We start from the raw sequence: 21464 nt of genomic DNA, 5'->3' as shown, positions 1-21464 counted from the left end.
CCCACTCGTGTTCTGTGAGAACCTTCTGCTCAGTGAGTCTGCCATGGTGTTTAGATGTTCAAGTAGGTATGTGGCAGAGATGTCGATGCCATGTTGGATACACAAGTTCCACAATTTCAGAGCTTCTGTACATAGGGATTGGGACCTCTCTCTCCCCCCATCTGTTGATATAGAACATGCACACAATGTTGTCCGTCATTACTCTTATGGTCCTTTGCTGATTATTGGCAGAAAGTGTCAGCATGCATTGCAGACTGCACATAATTCTAGGAGGTTGATGTGCAACATGGATTCTGCCGGGGATCACTTGCCCTGTACTGTGTGAGTCTGTAGATGTGCTGCCCATCCAAATAGTGAGGCGTCGGTTGTCAATATCAAAGACAGTGTTGGTTGGAGGAAGGGGACCCACATGCAGACATTTCAGGGTTGTGTCCAGTCTAATGAGTCCTTGATCTTGATTGGTATTGAGAGCAGTATGTTTAGGCTATGTCTGTGGAGCATGTATTGTGTTTGTAGCCAAACCTGAGGGCAGCGCATGTGCAATTTTGCATGTTTCACCATGAACTTGGCCACTACCATATGACCAAGCAGCTGTAGACAAGTCCTGGCGGAGTTCCTTGGGCTGGTTCTCACAGTGGAGATGGGGCTGATTATTGTGGAAAATCTGTGCACTCTGAGAAAGGCTCTGGCCTTTATAGCATCCAGTTGGGCCCCAATAAATTCCAGATGCTGTACTGGCATCAGTACCGATTTTCGTATGTTTATTTGGTGGCTGAGGTCTGAGAAAAGGTTCATCTGGATGGAGCCTTGAGGAAGCAGTCATCTAGGTATGGGAATATTACAATCCCTTGTTTGGAAAGGTGCGCTGCCACTGCTGCGAGGACGTTGGAAAATACCCTGGGTGCTATAGAGAGGTCAAAGGGTAGTACCTTTTATTAATAATGGTCAGACCCCAGATGAAATCTGAGGAATCACTGTGGAAAGGGTGATGTGGAAGTACGTGTTTTGGAGGTTGAGGGCCCAGTCCCCCTGTTCTAGTGCTGGGATTATTGTTGATAGTGTGACCATCTTGAAGCATTGTAGTTTGATAAACTTATTGAGGTTCCTCACGTCTAGGATAAGTCTTCACCTGCCGGATTTCTTTTGGATCAGAAGATAGTGGGAATAAAAACCTTTCCCTCTGTGTTGGAATGGGACTAGTTCTATAGCACCCAGTCACAGAAGGTGGTTTATTTCTTCTTGTAGAAGATGTTTGTGAGAAGGGTCCCTGATACGAGACAGGGAAGAGGGGTGGGGGTTAGGGGAGAGAGAGGAACAGAATAGAATACCCCTTGCTGATAGAAGAAAAAGAGTACTTGTGGCACCTTAGAGACTTAACAAATTTATTTGAGCATAAGCTTTCATGAGCTACAGCTCACTTCATTGGATGCTCACGAAAGCTTATGCTCAAATAAATTTGTTAGTCTCTAAGGTGCGACAAGTACTCCTTTTCTTTTTGCGGATACAGACTAACACAGCTGCTACTCTGAAACCTGTCCCTTGCTGATGATTTCCATGACCCACTTGTCAGAGGTGATTTGTCACCATGATGGCTAGAATGGAGTCAAGCGGTTGCCAGACTGATGGATTACTGGAGATGGTTTCAGCAACTGAACCGGGGGAGGCATCTCAGGACCTCGACCACATTTTCAAAATTGTTGTGTAGAGGTGGATGGGTGGGGTAAAGTTGCTTGCGCCAATGTCTGTCTGTGCTTTGGAGGAGGTCTCTGTCATCTGCATTGTGTATCTCAAAGTCATTGAAGGAGGAGGTCGAAATCTTGGAGTAGATTGATATCTACCAGTCTTCTCTTCAGCGCTGGTGTATATATGCCAGGAGAACTCAGTGTCACTCTAGAATTCATTAAAGAATGTAGGGACTCATCAGTGCGCTCAGCAAAAGAGTTTAGATCCTTCAAACTGTAGATCTTCTATCGTGGTCTGCACTTACCTGGGGAACCCTGAGAGATGGAGCCATGAAGCTCGTCTCATCACTACAGATATTGCAATGGAGCGGGCCACTGTGTCCGCAGCATCCAGAGAGGCCTGCAGTGCCGAACAGGCCAGAAGTTGTCCTTCCGCCACCTGCTCCTTTTTGTCCTCTGGAGATGTTGACTGACCTCATGAAACTTGGAATAGTTCATATGGTTATATTTAGCTAGGAGAGCCTCAATTAGCAAATCCTCTTCCTCTTCCAGTTCCTGTCGTAAGGAGCTGTCCTGGAATGGTTTTGTCATCCTTTCTCCTGCACCACATTGACTACGAGGGAGTTTGAAGTAGGATGAGAAAATAGGAATTCCATGCCCTTAGCAGGGATATAGTACTTCTTGTCCACTCACTTGAAGATAGGTGGTATTAATGCTGGGGTTTGCCAGATCACCTTGTCTGGATCCAACAAGGCCTTGTTGATTGGAAGTGCAATCTTTGCCAATGTGGAGGCCTGCAAGACGTCAAGCAACTTGTGCTGTTGCTCTCTAACTTCCTCCAGGGGGATCTGGAGAGAATCCAGAATCCTGCGGAACATTTCGTGGAACTGTTTAAAATCATCTGCCGATGTTGGAGGTGATGGCCTCATTGTGGGAGGACGAGGAGATGTGGGCTGGTGATGTAACCTCTTCCTCTGTTTCTTCATCATGCTCCTCTAGCAATTCTGGTTCAGAGTAGGAAGCCTACAGTCTGACTCTGCTCCACAGGCGGTTTGGAAAAGAGTGACCTATATGCAGCCCAAGGCCACTGTAGGGGAACAGGCACCTGGGGCTGCCTCCAGGAGTGTCCATAACAAGCACCTGGGTCATTTCTGGTCTCTATGTATCAAGGGCAGTAGTATGATTCTGTGTGGGGAGCCCTTTGAGATGATCATGGGGTGTGAGGCATGATGGAGTACTCCTCTTCTTCTTCCTCGCTGGAGAAGGGTGGAGCGGTATTCGATGGTGAAGGAGTCCGGTGTGTGATATGGACTGTTGGGAGCTTGGTACAGAAGAGCGGTGATTCTGGAGTGTCAGAGATGACTGGGTCTCTCAGGTAGCGGAAGTCTTGTGATACCAGCAGGAGCATCATCGGTACCGATGGCTATATACGTATTTGTGCAGACATAATGGATAGCGATGGTGCAGATGTTAAGTGTCTTCTGCTGGACAACCAGTAGATGGTGCCAGGAGCTTAGTGGGCACCGATTGGACTCAAAGTCATTGAGGGAGAATTTTGATGTCTGTCTCAGTGCCAAGTGATTGTGTGTCTGTTTGTGGTCCTGTCCTATTAGGGCCCTTGGATCTTAACAGTGCTGGGACTGGAGGTGTCTGGACGGTCACAGGAGCCAGGAGTTTCCCCCAAAGATGTTGAGGCTACTGACCTTGCGGGAGTTGCCTTTTTCCAAAGTGGCTGCTTGGTGAGTGAGCTGGGGGCCTGTCTCTTCTCCTCTTGATGTGAGAGAGAAGATTTTCTTTTTGTGGTGCGTGGGGGTCGGCTGATGACCATGCTGATTGTGACTGCCACGAAGGAGAGGTATCGGGGCCATGGTCGGAGGCTAGTCGCAGTGAGCTCTCCATTATTAAAATTTTTGCCTCAATTCATGGTCCTTTCTGGACCGAGCCTTCAATTTGAGACATTGTGTGCACTTCTGTGATATGTGCCTCTCACCCAAACAGTGTGAGCTATGAGTAGCCATCGTTCACTGGGATGGCTTCATGACAGGAGAAGAACGTATTAAACCTGGAGGATCTGGGCATAGCTCCAGTAGGGACAGCTAGGGAAGGGCATAGAAAAGGAAACCTATGCTAATCTAAAAACAACGGGAGGGAAAGAGCTAAAGGAAAAATTATATTTTTTGTAAGAGAGGGTAAAGGAAATTTTAAAAATTTTAAGAAAACCGCTAATAACTAAGAAATAGTAGCAAAAACACTAGTATTATGAAGGACAGTAAAGACATATGCAAGACTCTGCGAAGGATTCAGTCACAGACCAAGGCAATTGAGATGGAACGGAGGGCGGTTGGACCGCACAGCTCTGTACAGATGCTGCTCATGGTGCAAGTCTGGGAGGAGTGCCTGTATGGCCCAACGGGCACTGCTAGGGAAGATCTCCAATCCCAGATGCAGGGATGCTACCACACCTGCAGTGGAGCACCCATAGGGACACTACTCAAAGAACCACCTTCAGAGATTTGTCCTTCCCTATCCATGTGTTTACCTTATCTGACTCTCTCAATTCTGCACCTCCTAAATACAACAAAACCAACAGACATACAGAGCCAAGGTCACTCCCGGAGTAAGCAGATGTAGCCCTCTGACTTTAGTCAAGTTGCAGCCATTTAAAGCAGAATTTGGCCCATAGGCTAAAAAGGAGACAAGTAATGGTACAGAATTAAAAATCCTGTTGGAAATTTTCTACTTTGAACAAATTTTATTGTGTGACTATTATTGTTAAATTGTCAGAAAATGACAGAAATATATTGGACTAAGACAAGATGAGACACTCTGTTTACAGTAGAAATAAGAATCTTTCCGAAAAGTCTAATCTGGAAGATACTAATAAAAATGGGACTTTGATCCAGGCAGTGCTTCAAATTTCTTCTGCTTTTACTTGATCTCAGTATTTATTCTAATTAGGAGTGTGCTTTGGACCAAATGCTGAGGAACTTACTAGTTCTTAATCCATTTTTACTCACGACCTCAGGATTTGATCCATTACATGAGATTCAACCAAGCAGTGACTGGAAATGGAACATCCCTGCTTGGGAAATATCCACCACTACTACTATTAGTATATCCACCAATCTCCAGAGAAAGGAGTCAGAGTAACTAGAAAGCTCCAGTCTCACCTGGAAACAGTGTTATTTTGTTTATCTATTGGCTTTCCTCACCATCGCATCTGTGCGCCTAACAAACATTAATGAATTTATCCTCATGGGGACCATAGGGAAGTATTACCCTCAGTATTACATGTGGGGAAATGGAGCTACAGAGCTATGATTGGAGTGATTTTCAGAGGTGCTGAGCACACAGTTCCCACTGACTTCTGAGGGAGTTGTTCTGAGTGCTCAGCACCCCTGAAATTCAAGCTTCAGTGACCTGCCTGTGTTCTCACAGGGAATCTGTGGCACAGCTGGGAACAGAACCAAGATCTCATGAGTTCCAGGACAGCAGCTTAACCACAGGACTTTCTCCTTCTTTGTTGGAGCCGACAGAACCCATGGAAAACTTAGAAGGTTGCATTAAAGCAGTGTTTCCCAGAAATCATCCCTTCAGCATAAGTCACAGTGAAAAGGTAGGTGGTTCCAGCTTCACAACTGTCTAGGAGCCAATAAAGTCCAACAAAACCCATGCACATTTACATATATGTGGTGGAAGGGGAGTATGAGGATTCCTCAACTGAGCTAAGAGCCCCTCAAGCATTACACAATATTTACAATTCCCCTCAGGCACTGGGCCGTAGCAGGAATAGCCTCAAAGAAATTGAGAATCAAAGAAATTGAGAAACAAGGAAGGGCACTTGTCCCAGTGTACAGATGAATGTATTTTATGAACTTTTGCACACAGAGCTCTTCTCCTAGCCTGTACTTACCTCCTCATTGACCCTTTTACAGAAGATAGCAAGCAGGAAGACAGCAGCAATGGGTGGCCCCAAGTAGCTGGTGATAGACTGTATATAATCAAAGAGCTGCCCGCTTTGAGCTGACTGCACCACAGGAACCCAAGCAATGCTGATACCAATTAAAGCTAAGATAAATAACCTATAAATACAATCAATAACAAAATCTGTTAGCCACTTATTTATAAACATCAATCAGAAATACAGAAATCACAATGAACCAATCAACAATTTAACAATTCATTGCGTTAGTCAACCAGCATTAAAACATGAGCAAAAAATAACAGTAATTAACCATCAGCACTGGGGGGGAAAGCAACCAGCAATGAGATCTCACCAGATCCCTCAGCCAATCCAAAATGAGAACTCTGCTATCAAAATAATAAAATCACCTATAATAAGAAGTCACCTATAAATACAGCAATCAATAAAACAGCAGAGAAAGATGAATAAAAGAGAAATCTGCAGCATAGCTAGTGAATATGCTGTAGCTTTGTATAATTGGCATCTTGGAATGAAATTTAAATAGATTCCCTGGGATATTTGTAGGGAACAGCCACCTCCGACTAATCTTTAATTAAGAAACATGGCTGGAAACTACCCCACAGAATATCGAGAAAGACACACATGGGATTAAGCTGTCAGGCCACAAGAGGTCACTGCTGCATCACATGCATTCAGTGAAAGGTTGTTCATCAAGGCACTTAAAGGGCAGTTTGTGGTGCTCCAATATTTAATTAGGTTCCTAATGCTGGGAAAGGGCGCAGTAACACTTACCTTCCAGCCAGCATGAGCTCTCTCTCAGATGCCCGGGATCGTATTTTGGTGTAGATGTCCATGGTGAACAGAGTGCTAGCACTATTAAAAATGGAAGTCAGGGAGCTCATGAGAGAGGCCAGCATGACTGACAACATCAGACCTCGCAAACCTAAAACACAGAGAGAGACATGACCTGAGCTGGGGAGGGTCAGTCACTGGGAAAGCTCCATCAGTGACATCTCTTTGAGTGCATGGTCTGACCTCCCCAACCCAGCTATCTGTTAATAACTGAAGTATGCCCAGGTTATAACAACTTCATGGTACCCTACTGGGACATAAGTAGAATGATGCCTTCTAGGTCAGGAAGCACAACATTTACAATACCACATAATACCCAGGCTGGGCTAGTAGGAGATAGATAATGCCTGTGTGTATTTACTCAGATAGGAGTCCTTTGTGTACAACATCAGGGGTCAGAGACACCCCCCCACAAAAACACACTCTTGTCGTTTATACTGCCTGATTGGACTCTGGGTCACTGGGAGAGAAAGAACACCGCCCAGGAATAACTTCAGGAGGGCTGCACTTTCTGTTCCCAGACCAGTGAGTTTAGTGGAGGAACCGGAAGTACATCCCTCAACACAGAGATCCTGCAGAAGCTGCCTCTTAATAACTGGCAAATATAGGCCAGATTTATTTCTCACACTAGGCTAACGCCAGCAGCATCTTACTGCCTCATGTTTGCAAATAAGTAACATTGTCATGGTTAGTTTGTAACCATCTGGGATCTATGGTCACATTGATCATAACGCACGGCACGTACAGGAATAAACTGTGTATTGGAATGATCTAGGGCCTATGATAGCTGAGCCCTGATAACTCAAGAAACGAGTGATGTCTAATCGACTAAATGACAATGCAGGTCCCTAGTTCTGGTAGCCGAATTCCAGCCCTGGGACATCTCTCCCCCTCAACAACCAGCTTCTATTAATCCGTCATCCATGTCTTTCCCACAAAAACACTATCTTACCATTTGGCATAAGGTCCACCACCATTTTTGGATAAGCAATGTTTGAACAGCCAACTTTGGTGCCACAGTAGCTCTCACATTCTGAAGGCACAACACAAGCCACTGTATCTAAGAAAAAGATAACAAGACAAGGTTAGCTGGAGTCATAGCAGCAAGTTACCCATAAATCAAGAGAAGTTCCCAAACCCATCTCCATGCTAAACCACTGGATTTATTTGCCAAATAAACAAATATTTATTTTATTTGTCTCACGCTTGACTCTGCAGCTGTGGGAAGGAATTCCATTCCTGCATTACCTCTTTCCAGTGATGATGGTGCTGAGGTCAAGCCACTAAAACTGTATCCACAGAGCTGCACAGGAGGCCAGGGCAAAGTTAGCATGTGCTCTGAAAGGCCCTCTCCTGCTCAGAGTCACCTGCTCTCCTGCCTGCTGTTGTACACATAGGTGGCGAGTTATATAGGCTCATGGTGCCCGGGCTCCAGCAATATTCAGGGCCCGGGGGCCCAGCTCCACCAATGTTTGGGGCCGGGTCTCTCCCCCAGCCTTCTGCTGTCCCTGCGCACCTCCCCCAGTCCCGGAGCACAGTGTCCCTGTCTCTCCCCTGCAGCTCCCTGCTGCCTCCCTGCATCAACTGCCACCGCAGGGTCCTAGTTCCCCCCATCCACTAGTGGCAGGGCAGGCTGCCCTTCCTCCTCAGACTCTTCCCTTTTCTGGCAGGACCTTCCACCAGCACAGGGCCCCCGCCCTGCCTGCAGTCACCGCTCCTGCCCCATGCTGGGCAAGAAGCAGCTCCATCCCTCACCCCCAAGTGAGGCTACAGTGAGGGGCATCAGCAGAGGAGGCGGCGCACATGTGATGGCAGTCCCCCATCCCCGGCCCCACCGCAGGGGAGGCGAGGGGGCTTCCTGGACCTGAGAGGGGCCCTAGGAGCACGTGCAGTGACAGTGGTGCGGGGTGAGTGTGCTGCCGGGGGGGGGGGGCCCTCCCGCAGAGTTCACTGCTGCCAGCGGGGAGAGGACTGGGGGGAGTCCTCCTCTCTGGCCCCATCCCGGGGCAGCCTGCCTGCACCCCAAACTCATCCCCAGCCCTGCCCCATCCCAGAGCCCGCACCCTCAGCCAAAGCCCTCACCCCCACACATGCCAACCCTCTGCCCCAGCTCTGAGCCTCTCCCACACCCCAAACCCCTCAGTCTCAGCCCTCATCCTCCCACACCCTAACTTTCTGCCCCAGCCCTGAGTCCTGCATCATGAACTCCTTATCCCCAACCCCACCACACACCCCAACCCTCTGCCCTAGCCCCGAGCATCCTCCCAAACCCTTCATCCCCAGCCCCACCCCACAGCCCTCACCCCAGCACCCCCTCCCTCCACACCCCCTCATCCCTAAACTCCCTCCCAGAGCCTGCACCCCTTTCCACCCCCAAACTCCCTCCCAGAGCCTGCACCCATTACCCCCTCCTTTACTCCCAGCCCAGAGCCTGCATTCCACCCCCTTCCCACACACCCTCTCCTGCCCCCAAACTCCCAGAGCCTGCACCCCAGCCCTCTGCACAGCCTCCCAGAGCCTGCACCCAAACTCCATCCCAGAGCCTGCACCCCTCACCCCCTCCTGTACCCCCACCCCTTGTCCCAGTCCAGAGCCTGCACCTAAACTCCATCCCAGAGCCTGCACCCCTCACACCCTCCTGTGCCCCTACCCGGAGCCTGCACCCAGCACCCAAACTCTCTCCCAGAGCCTTAGGCGGGGGAGGAGGGTGCAGTTTGGGGGTGGGGGGGCAGGTTCGAGGCACCACCAAAATTTCTACAAACCTGCCACCCCTGGTTGTACACAGAGGTCAGCGTGAAGGGAAAGAACAACTGGCACTGCAGTCACACTGAGCTTAGGCAGCCTGCAAATCACAGGCATTTCCATGAGCTGAAAACACTCCTCTGTGGGATCCAGGCACAACTCCCTCTGCCCCACAAAATGTCAGTCACAGACAGGAGTGTTTCCCCCCCGCTCAGTCAGTAACAAATTCCAACAAAGAGGGGACACACTCTAGGCCCTGGTCTGCACTGGGTCGGGGGTTGACCTAAGATATGCAACTTCAGCTATGCGAATAGCGTAGCTGAAGTCGGCGTATCTTAGGTCGACTTACCTGGCCGTGAGGACAGCGGCGAATTGGCCGCTGCTGCTCCCCCGTCAACTCCGCTTCCGCCTCTCGGGAGCTGGAGTTCCAGAGTCGATGGGGAGTACGTTCGGGGATCAATTTATCGTGTCTAGACGAGACATGATAAATTGATCCCTGATAGATCAATCACTTCCCACCCATCCAGCAGGTAGTGAAGACCTGCCCTTCGATTCCTGTCCCCACAAGGGACAGTGATAGCATCACTGGGAGCCCTGAGCATGGGAAGGAGAAAGAGCAGTGTCTTCTTACTTTGTGGGAAATGCTGGTCTGTGTATGTTTTCATGGTCTGAGTCAGGAGAGGGACTGAAGGAGCTGGGGGGTGGGGGGGGAACAGGAAAGAGAAAACTGAATGGGGCTGGAAGAGGAGTGAGAAGAGAATGAGGGGGCTACAGTTCTAGGTCCTACCTGTGTACAAAATCCGACTGATCATCCCAGGCATCACCATCAAAAACATGGGCAGCAGCTTCAGGTACCCACACATGACACAGCCGGCCTTCACATGGGACATGTTCTTGGCTGAGAGGCATCGTTGAACAATAACCTGTCAATGAGACAGTAGATGTGAATGACTCCAGCTTTGTCACCGACACACTATGCCAGGCATACCAAGGCAAAATGACTCTGTTTCAGCTGTATTCCAGTGAGAACTCTTTGCTCTTGCTCATAATTAGAAAAATACAAGGGCATTTGAAGGCCTGAGAACACATTTAAATGTCTAAAAGTAAATACTCTACTGTCTAATGTATGTTTAACCTGTGAATCTCCGTCACAGGATATTGTTGAACCAAATAGCTTATTAAGAGTCAAAAGGGACTAGACATTTATATGAATAAGAACAGCAGACTCTATTAAACTAGCTAGGTTACAGATGATAAAGGCTCTCAATCCTTGTGCTCCAGAGAATAGGTTGATCACCAGCTGGGGGCTTAAAGAATTCCCCCCAACTCACACATGGTTTATAATACTGCACAATTACAGTAGTGCAGTCTCCTTCCTCTGAAACATCCCAATTTGGTCATTTTTGGAGACTAGATGGACCACTGACCTAGACAGAAGGAAAGGAAAGGAAAACACATGGACAGTCCTGCACCATAGCACCTGATGAGGGGACAGACACATACACAGAGCAACTGTCCAGCATTCTTTATGCAAGAGATTAAAGCAGCACCAGTGCTCCCAGTCCTGCCAGATCACTCCCGAATGGTGTGGCACTTTTGGGGGGAGCTGGAATGGTGTCTTGAGGCACTTTAGTACTACCTTTCTGGCACTTCTCAAGTATTGCACTTGCCCCCGAGCAGCCCACATAGACAGAGTAGATATGCCTAATATGGCTGGATGGGAAGCCAAGTCTATACCCAGATTGATGAAGGACATATGCATGTAGCTGTCCTATTAAGATGCCCATTTTTTAAAAATTGGACCGTAAATGTTCATCCAGCGTGTCGTAAGAAAGGGAAAAAAAACATCACACACACAACATATGTCCAGAATGGCATGAAAAAAAAAATAGTAAAGGAACATACACATCCTATTCACTTAACATATGAGAGGCTGAGAATCAAAAAGCTATAGAGAAAAAAAAAACACAATTTCCTCTTAGGAGATAATAGCCATTTTTATGGCACAGGGTTGGGGCAAGAGATCAATCCACCTACACTGCAAATTTTAGACTGCTCTGAATTTCCCAGTTGTTGCCTTTACGCTACCTGATCTGTGCACCAGTACCACAAAGCGAGGATGCTCAAGCCAAAGACAAGGCCCGGCCATGGCAGATCTCCAGTGATCGGGTCTCGGAAGATGTGGAAAGAATCTGCCCGAGGGGTGTAGCATTTTGGGTCAATGGTAATGTTTCCATATGAGATGTTGTTTGGAATTGCATTCATATATTTCTCCATAAAGGCCTCATATCCTCCTACTTTGGAAAATGCTGAAAAACAGAATGTAACGACACTGATCATGGTACTGGACGCTTGAAATTCCCGACGGAGCTGAAGAATCCAAGGAGAAAACTCCATGCTATCAATGTGATAAACCTGCCCCAATAGAGATCAACATTGTCAGAAACATCAAAGTATGTGCTGTGAAAACTCATTAGCAAGAAGCCACACTGGCTTTCCTTCTCAGGTCGCTATGGAGCTCTAAAAGATTCCTTTAGACTCCACTGTCCTTTTTATGCCCCAGATCCAAGCTTCCACTTTGCCAGGTATAATATCTCCAGGCTCCCTGACCCAGGTGAGGACCAGAGGCAGAGTCCACCTGATTAAGTCAATCTGAAATATTGTTTATTGTGAAGCAGGGGGTCAGCTTCTTTCAGTGAAAAGCTTACAAAGAGCAAGTCCAATGAGAAGCCACAAGGCAAGGAGGAGGAAATTACAGCCTCACAGGGCTTTACTACTTCCTCTTGATTAATTATGTAGCCTGAACCCTAAATACTAGGGCTCCATTTCACAGGATGGACTGCATTTTAGTACCTACATGATCTCATGGACACCTGGCCTCCCATTCACAGTAACACAGCCCCTATTTTGGGGAGTTCTATAGGCTGTTATACAGGAGGTCAAAAGAGATGATCACAATGGTCCCTTCTTGCCTTGGAATCACATCCCTATGGCAACTATAGAACTTGGTCAGGATGACAGGAGGGCTTAGCAATGTGGCTCTTCCCCTTCCCTGGCAAATACATGAAGCAATGGGAGTTCCTTAGCTATTAACCTGTCAGGACTCCACAATGCTGGATCCATTTCCACAGGACACTGGGGGCTGTAGCTGATCATTCCAGCTCTCGTTCATCAGATTTACATACCAAATCCTGTGAGAATAAAGGATCCCACCAGCATGATGATGGTCTGTAAGGTGTCTGTGTAAATCACAGCAGCAAGGCCACCTAAAGGCAAAGAAACGCCATTACATGAGCCTCTCTGCTAATGCCTTCATGGGAATTGGCCTCTTCTTGGCCCTCTCTCTCTCTCTCTCTCACACACACACCTCTCCCCTTTCATGCTCTCATTTCTTCCCATTTACTCCCCACTTCCATTTTCATCTTTCTGGATCCCCTTTTAACTTGTTTTTAATTTATCAATCCGTTCCACAAACTCACCTGTGATCGTGTAAAGACCAGTAATACCCAGCAGTATGATTATGGCCAAATAAAGATTCAACCCCATGGCTATTTGGATAAATATAGCTCCAGAGAATATATCTGCCTAATAAAAGGAAAGATGACAGTTTAGGGAATGCTTAAGATAAAAATAACATTTCTATTAGTATCTATTGATATCCTCCCCACCCCAAAGCTCTGCACACAAAAATAAAAGCACATGCAAAATAAAGACAGATCCTGTCTCCTTGGTCACCCAGACCTGCTTTATTTTAACTGCCAGCTGCTTTTTGAAGATCACTTCTTAGTCTCTGCACTTCTTACAATAGTTTCCAGAAATGTGTCAGTGATTCCCTCCTAGCCAAATCTGGCTACCCACCTCTCCAGGCCTGTGAACTTATGTATGGGGAAACAGTTCAGCAAAGTTCATGAGTAAGTCCTGGAATTTTAGTTACCAACACAGCTGCATCAATGCAAACTCCTAAAGTAGATGTAATTTGAAATCAGAGTAACCAATTCCAATCCAAATCATGCCTCACCAGTGTAAATCGTCTCTCTATTTGGGGTTGGCATGTGCAACAGTGCAACATGCTGCACCAGTGCTAAGGGGGGATTTTCCAAAGTGCCTACATGCCTTAGGAGCATATGCCATTAAAAGTCATCTCACTGAATTTGTGCTCCTAAGTGAGCTGTAGCTCACGAAAGCTCATGCTCAAATAAATTGGTTAGTCTCTAAGGTGCCACAAGTCCTCCTTTTCTTTTTGCGAATACAGACTAACACGGCTGTTACTCTGAAATAAATCACTTAGGTGCTTTTGAAAACCTCACCCTAAAATCCCAGGGCAGACAAGGCTTAAGAGGGATATTTAGTCCTCAGCTCTACTAGGCTTTAGGGCAAACATTTATTCAAGGAACATAGGGAGCGCATCTAGTCAGGTATTCTGCCACAAGGAGAGAGGTAATATAGAAGTCATGCATCTGGCTAATTGTGCCATGCTGTACATAACACTATTTAGCACATTTTACCTTTCAAGCCCTTTACAATCAGTAAGTAACATATTCTCATGACTCCCCAGTCAACCAGGAAACTGAGTATCATCCTCCGCATTTTATAGACAAGAAAACTAAAGCAAAAATATAAAGAGGCAAATCCATTCCACAGCACTCAGCCTGAGTAGCTGGGCAGATGCTGGAGGAAGAAAACCTCTCCCCCGGCCACTGAGAAAACTCCACCTTGAGACTGTCACCACCTCAACACCCCGCCCCTTCACCCCTTCTGCCTTCAGGGCAAGGAGGAGACCTGTGCAGCTGCAGATCCTCCAGCCCTGCTTCCACCACCAGCCACTGCATGCTCACATGCACAGTCCCACCAACAAATTCTGCCCCTGCCTTTGCCATCTGCTGCCATGGAGGCTGGGGTTAAGATGCAGGATTTTGTAGAGCATAATTCCACAGGCTAACTGTGAGACCATGCCCCTCTAGGGCAGAGGATTCTTTCCTGACCCTCACAGAGGATCAGCTTATGGCCCAAAGCTTGAGGTTCATTTATGTTTAGCATTAGCTTAGTTTGCATGGCTACAAATATTAATGGTCATAAAATGATCCCACAAGAAAACCTAGTTAATCATATAACATCCTGAGCAATACATAAACTTCTTGGATTTGCTTAATCACCTTCCGAGTTCACCTCTTCTACCTCCCAGTTACATTAATTTACGACTGATATTTTCTTGTTACTCCATTAACTCTCTTTTATGGATACCATTAAAACCTTATCCTATCTTCTCCATGCAAAAAACAAACAAACAAATCACTCCAGGGCTACACACACGTAATTCAGGAACCAATAGGCAAAGCAACATATGACATGATTGTCCTTTTACAACTACCATTACAGCTAAAGAATTCCAAGGAACACTTGCAATGCATTCATAGACTCAGGTTTTTAATTCCTTCAGACTATGGGGGAGCATCCAGTTACTTGTTTCACCGGATACTTAGACTTAACTTAGTCAGTTACTGGTCACCAATGCCTTGCTACACTACATGATCTTCCTAAAATTGCCCACCTTTTCTACTACTGGTGACAGCAATGGTAGAAGTGCTAGTGGTTAGCAACTCTAACCCTGAAAGCTACCATGGCAACAGCTCACACAGTAGAGCGACCATGGAACATACATACAATATGGCATGTTACATATGGTGTTTGAGATTTTGCCCAACGTGGCGTAAGTGAGGAAGCAGCATGTAAGACAGGCACCATGAATGCAAGATCCCTCTGAGATGCAAATATAAATTGCATCAACACTGTGAGTCAAATTGTTAGGTGTGACTTGCTAGCAAGCATAAGAAAAGCTGTCCTTTCAAAGCAGGATGACAAAAGCCCTAGGAACTGCAAGGCAGGGAGTGTCTGCTAAGGCAGCAGCCAGGGAAGCAGCATGCAGATCTCTCAAATCTCTTGGAATGTTTTGATTCACGCTGCTGGGCAGCACTGGGTCTGCCTCTGGCACCTGGAGTGAAAGATTCCCACAGAGCCATGTGCAGCTTGCTTCCCATCCCGCATATGCCACCTGCAATGATGCCTAGATAGCACAACAGATGAATCTACATAAACAAAATCTCTTATGTACAAGAGCTGGTGTCCACTGGCCTTCTGTATCGATCCTTTTCCTGGTGACATGCTGGACTGATGGGCACTTGGCCACGCAGCACGGTGCACTGCCAGTGGCCAGATAGCTCCTTGCCATGGCAGCAGGCATACCTTCCGGCCCCTTGCTGTGCACCAAATACATCTGAATTTCCACAGTGGTCACCACTGGACAAGCTATAATTGGAGTGGCATTTGGACTGGGCTGCCCCTCTTATTCTGGGGCATGTGGGCCATTCTTCTGGGTTAGCTGGGTCCATGACTTTGTTCCACCTGAGCTATACCAGCCATCAACAATCCCCTAACTTACAGCAAGTTAATTTAATGCCTTTCCCCTCTTACACCACTGAACATGATCTTATCCTTTTGGCCTAGACATGCCCCTTTTCTCTGAAGGGCACAAAGCTTTTCTTTCCCCTGCTCCCCACTTACACCTTCCTTTCAACTTTTACATGACTGCACTGGTGCATCTCAATGTTCATGCTTTGCCCAGTTACACAGCTCAGAGGCGTAGGCATAACTGAATAAGATGCCATTTACAGTACTACAGGATTTGGTTCTTTAGTGATCAAGATGCTAGCCTGCACCTTCAAAGTTCTCTTCCTCCTCTCATTTCCTCCAACTCCTTCATTCTACCTCTCTCTCACCTGTCTCCTTCACCCAATCTAGACTGCATGTTACACCATATGCTTCACACATTATTAATTTGAATCGTTCGCCCTCCCCTTCCACCAAGCAGATGCTAAAGACCCACCTATTCCATGAAGCATCACAGCTTTGTTTGTTTTCTTTTGTGCTCTATTGTATCTGCCACATCTTTAGTTCATCAGCAAGTGGGCGTTGGTGTCTTGCACACTACTGTACACTAACAGTGCTTCATAACAAATAAGAATGGGAACTGAGTCCTAATAAACACAATACTGTGCATATATTCAATGAAACACAACATGTAAATCAAACCTTCAGTTCGTTCTTTAACACAAATCCTGCCCCCTTTTCTACTGCTGCAGAGGACTACAATGCAGCAGAAGCATTAGGTGCATTCAATACAGTGAAAGATTGTGAGGCACTCAGATCCTACAGTAACAGAGGCCATACAATTACCCAGGAGTCAGACAGACAGAGGAAGAGTGCTTCTGCTGTATCAGGAGGAAGGGCGTGATTTGGGGAATTTATGCAGGAGCTAATACACCGAAGTGCCAGAAACCAGTTCCATAGTGGCTCCCTGTGAGTACTTGTGCAGCTCTGTTTGTGGGCAAGGTGGGATGATTGTATGGTAGAGCCAGACTGGGACTAATTGATCTGTTGCTGTGCAGACCCACCAGCTATTGCCCTGCTCCGCACTGAAAACTGAGGGTGCAAGAATATTAGGGGCTACTTCATTTTCAGGACTATAATGATAACTGCGAGTGAGTGGAGCCACTCCATTTGCTTGGGAGGAGGGTCCCTCTGCTGGAGTTGATGGAAATCCCCAATGCAGAGTACCGATACGTAAGTTGGACACAGGGAGGAAATTTACCCATAAAAAGGGAATTATTTTTGTGAATCTGGCATATAGGTAGCAAGTGATCATACATAACACAGAAATAGAGATATAGGTTTTGGATTAGAATGATGAGCCATTTATCTGTATGGATTCACTCCACATCCACTAGAGTTGAAGGAGTGATACCATCCCCTGTGAAATGAATGCAGCATTTCCAATTACAGCTGCATATAAAAACAGTTATGCTGACAGCACCTCACTGAAATAAACGGAAAGCAAAATCCAATTTGCGGGTTCTTGATAGTCCCAGCCTGTTTAATTTGTAACCCTGATAAGAATCAGTTATCATAAGAGCATGAGAATGGGAGCAAAAGGCCAGGTCTTTTAGGTTAAATTATACTATTATCACTCAGTTCTTATGCAGAGGGCAAAGAGTAAACTTCCATGGCAACTGCAGGAAAACAACAGAGCCAGGTCTGCCTGACCTATGGACTTGGATGGAGATTTAATGGTTTCAAAAGGGGAGGAAAATCACAGCTCTCTTCACTACTGCAGTGCCCTCATTAGCCACACTTCATAGCTCAAGCTGATCCACAGAAAGACTCTTCCCTGCCTTCCCTTCCTGCCCTTGCTTTTCTCACTCCTGTATTTTCTAACCCCATCTCTCTGTCTCTTCTCCTCATCTGCCTTCCTCTCTCGTTTCTCACTTTTGCTTCATTAATACTAACAAGCTGCATGTTCAGCTGATGGAAGGATGAGTGTGAAAGCGGGGCCAAAAACCCAAGACCTCTTTTCTCCTACGGGAGCCAAACGGAGTTACTCATACCCTGCGGCAGGAGAATCTAGCTCAGGAGTCAGAATAGGAGACCTTGGGCCCAGATGATACATAGGAAGCTCTAAAATTAAATGCCTAAATGGGTGAGTGAATGTTCCTGGGTAAGAAGCAGCAATAGTTACCATTGGAGGACAAAGGCAGAGAACTGGGAACTAATACTAATGGCTTGAAACCTTCTCTTCAATTTCTATCAGTGATGCCTGAGGTGGAGCATACTGTATGTAGTACAAGGCTCCAGCCAGCCTGACCTGTTCCAGAGGGAAGCACATGTGGAAACAAAATCCTGGAAAAAGAAAGCTAAATCATAACCACCATCTAGAGAAAGAGTCCCCTGGTATAATCCAACATGCGCAGACAAACAGAGCTGTAGAGCTGGTTTGGATGGACAGCACTGCTAGAAGGAAGAGTGACAACATGGAAACAGTTTTTTATCTACCTAAATTAAGTCCAGGCACCAAATGACAGACAAGTGAACCAGACAGGTAGAGAGTTTTCATACAAGTGTAAAATAATCATACAGATAGGAACTTCACTAAGAATAGAGGAAATGGAAAAGCTTAACTCACCGAGATCTTGGTGAAAATATAGAGGAGCAGAGAAAGGACGGACAGATATATCTGAATCCGTTGGCCACCAAACCGCTTCTTGAGATATTCTGGCATCGTCACCACCTGCAGAAGGAGAGGGAGAAGAATTCATACTACGAGCAACAGACAACTAACATAGTTCATCAGCAAGCTCTGCCGCCCAGGTACCACACTGATAAGTGCACTAGAAATGAAGGCGGCCAAGGAGCAGGGGCCTCCGGGAAGCACAGAAAGGCAGAGTCAAATGCTGCTCATGTTGGGATCTCAAAGACAAAGAGACCTTGTTGTTTAAATATATACAGACATAACTTATGTAGAATGCCTGACACATCCAGGTCTCTTTCTTCCCATTGAGAATGGTTTTGTGATGGTGCTAGACCCACACACAGCAAAATGAAACAGAAAGATTAAAACAGAGAACCATAAAAGATGTAAGCCAGTGCCTATACATACCCCAGCCTTGACGTAGATGGGAACAAACAACCAGCCAAGAACCACCACAATTATCAGGGCCTGTAACCAAGGAAAGAACAGCTGAATTAGCCTCTGGTCCTGTCACCAGCACTTTCCAAGGCCACATATCAGGCTGAATGCCAACTATAAACACTGCAGTGAGTAAAATGGTGGCTAGTGAAGGCACCTCAGCCTCATTCTTTCTACCTGTCTAGCATTTTACAGTTTACCCTAAAACTCCAGGGGTGAAATCTTGGCCTGATTGAAGTCAATGGGCGTTTTGCCGTTCAGTTGAATGGAACTAGGATTTCACCCCAGGTGTCCGACAGACACACCCGAGGAAGAGTCCCCCACTGCAGCAGAGTTACTGGAATATCAAAAAGCAGATTGCTTTGGCATTGGCCCCATGTCCGTCCATGGGGAATTACATTTGCAGTGTGTCTAATGCTGCTCCTAAAACGTCCCCCTGTCGCCGTATCCCATGGCAGCTCCACTAGCAGCAGCAGCCGCCAGTGCATGAGTGTACGCTAGATGCGGGCATTTGAATCGCAGTTTCACCAGTAGCGTAGCTGGGGGGGGAGTGGGGCAGGGCCGCCGGAGATGCCCGGAGCGAGGGAGGCCCGGCCGCCGGGGCGCCGCCGGCTGAGTAAAAGCGCCGCAGTGGGTGGAGCCTTTTTTTTGGCTCGCTCCCCCTGTTCCCTCCCCCTGGCTGCGCAGCTGGGCTTCACCTAGCCTTGCCCCGAGCAGGTCTGGACAACGTGGTGATTAGAATAGGAGCAGCCCACAGAAGCCTTTGTATGGTGACAGATGATTATTGCTACCACCAGGAAACTGAGAAAGTCTAGCGCTGCCCCGGCCCCCTTTACTTAGTCCCTCGATCCAGTCTCCAGGCAGCCACCAGTACAGGAAACATTCCATCCCCAAATCCAAGCGAGTTATGATCACGTCTCATCTGTGATTAGCTTTGCTAGCCCCAGGTGTTGGAGAGTGGAGCTTATTTCCATATTCTTGTCAACAACCAGACTAACCCACTTCTTTAGATAAAATGCAGGTGTAACTGACGACCTTCTACAGTGGGGTTCAGTTATAGGATCATAGAAATGTCGGGATGGAAGGGACCTCAAGCCCAGCCCAGCCAGCCCCCTCCACTAAGGCAGGACTAAATATACCTAGACCATCCCTGACAGGTGTTTGTCAAACCTTTTCGTAAAGTGACCGGGATTCCATAGCCTCCTTTGGAAGCCTATCCTTATAGTTAGAAAGATTTTTCTAATATTGAACCTAAATCTCCCTTGCTGCAAATTAAGCCCATTACTTCTAGTCTTACCTTCAGCGGACATGGAGAAAAATTGATCATGGTCCTCTTTATTATGGCCCTTAACATATCTGGAGACTTATCAGTTGCTTTCGTCTGGACTCTCTCCAGTTTGTCCACCTCTTTCTTAGAATGTGGAGCCCAGAACTGGACACAGCACTCTAGCTGAGGCCTGCTTATGAAGTGGCCTTGCGCATTATAAAAGATGTACTGTATTCTCCTGTATGGAACTATATACTGTCAAGTATGGTAGCGCGGCTGTACTATATACTGTATATTCTGTGTATCAGATATTTTGTTGTCGATCATACATCATAATTTTTCTGACAATATTAGCAACTTGTTTTATGCAGAGCTGTGCACATTCAAACAGATAAATACAGGTCAAAATGCTGCTCTCAGAGCTGCGTGCTAGATCTCTCATCCACACACTAGTTCTTTATTGCATCTCTGAAGTTCTACTCATATATCAAGCACAGGATATGCTAGAGATATTGGACCCGATTCTGCTCTCTTTTACACTGGTGTAAATCAAGAGTAACTGCACTGCAGTCAATGGAATTACACTGACACAAAGCCAGTATAAATGAGAGCAGAATCAAGTCTAGTATCTCTTTTGGTAAGAGAATCAGTGTGGATCCAAGAGCAGCATTTTTCCTGTGTATATTAGCATGTTTATCAGTTCCATTGTGTTGTAAGTATTGCAATGAACTAACTGGTTGGCTTGTGTGTGCATGCATGTACTCATATACACATGCATCACTGTCCTCTACCAGACAGAATCAAGACAATTCAACAATGTGTCTTAGGCTGCCTGCTACTATCAGTTAGGGGAGAGTTCCCCCTTGAGCTCAAGTCCTGTGCTTATGAAAGAGGATCTGGATTCTATCCCTTCAGATGTCATGAAGATCCAGTAGCCTTGGTTTGGAGCCTGGATTTGTTAAAGCAGTGGCAACATAAAATATTAAAAGGTGACAGCTAAACTGATTCCAATGTGTGCATCTCTCTCAAGTGAACTTCTACTCCCTTCCCCATGCATAAAGAAGTTCAAAACAATATGGGGCCCTATTTTATACCTAACACAATTCCATTTTTAAGAAAACTTAAGGAGGGGCTTGCAGTGGAGTGCAACAGTCGGAGGCATGGCCAATAATTCTTCCAGTGTAAGGATCCAAGGGAAAACACAGGGCTAGATCTCAAGGACTGTGCTCATCCATGTTCCCTCCTCACGACAGGTCATCCAGAGCACCAGGTAAACAGCAAAATGCTCTGCAAGGAGCTGTGCCCCCAGTTCCTCTCCAGGGAGTACTGATGGAGGAGAAGCTAGTGCTGTTCAGGGCAGCAATAACATGTGACGCAAACTGCAAGCTATGACCTGCTGATCTGAGAGGGGAAATACAGCATAAAGGGGGTATTCCGCAACTCCTGCATCTCCTCCTGGTGCACATATTGAATCCATGG

At 46.6% G+C, this 21464-nt stretch overlaps 1 protein-coding gene across 5 annotated transcripts in view; it reads right to left on the bottom strand.

The window, feature by feature from the left end:
• LOC140898814 (sodium/glucose cotransporter 1) overlaps positions 1-21464 on the bottom strand; it is an 84677-nt gene that overhangs the window by 7962 nt on the left and 55251 nt on the right. For all 5 annotated transcript variants that reach the window (XM_073313267.1, XM_073313268.1, XM_073313266.1 and 2 more), the window contains 9 exons: positions 18689-18748; positions 18215-18319; positions 12681-12786; positions 12387-12467; positions 11290-11510; positions 9989-10124; positions 7412-7519; positions 6400-6550; positions 5596-5764 (listed from right to left, as the gene is read on the bottom strand). In XM_073313267.1, coding sequence (XP_073169368.1) covers positions 5596-5764; positions 6400-6550; positions 7412-7519; positions 9989-10124; positions 11290-11510; positions 12387-12467; positions 12681-12786; positions 18215-18319; positions 18689-18748 — 1137 coding nt within the window. The remainder of the gene's footprint in view (positions 1-5595; positions 5765-6399; positions 6551-7411; positions 7520-9988; positions 10125-11289; positions 11511-12386; positions 12468-12680; positions 12787-18214; positions 18320-18688; positions 18749-21464) is intronic.

The sequence above is a fragment of the Lepidochelys kempii genome, chromosome 15 (assembly GCF_965140265.1).
Source record: "Lepidochelys kempii isolate rLepKem1 chromosome 15, rLepKem1.hap2, whole genome shotgun sequence".
Taxonomy (NCBI): Eukaryota; Metazoa; Chordata; order Testudines; family Cheloniidae; genus Lepidochelys; species Lepidochelys kempii.
Note: the sequence above shows the minus strand (reverse complement) of the source record. Positions and strands in the feature narration are given on the sequence as shown.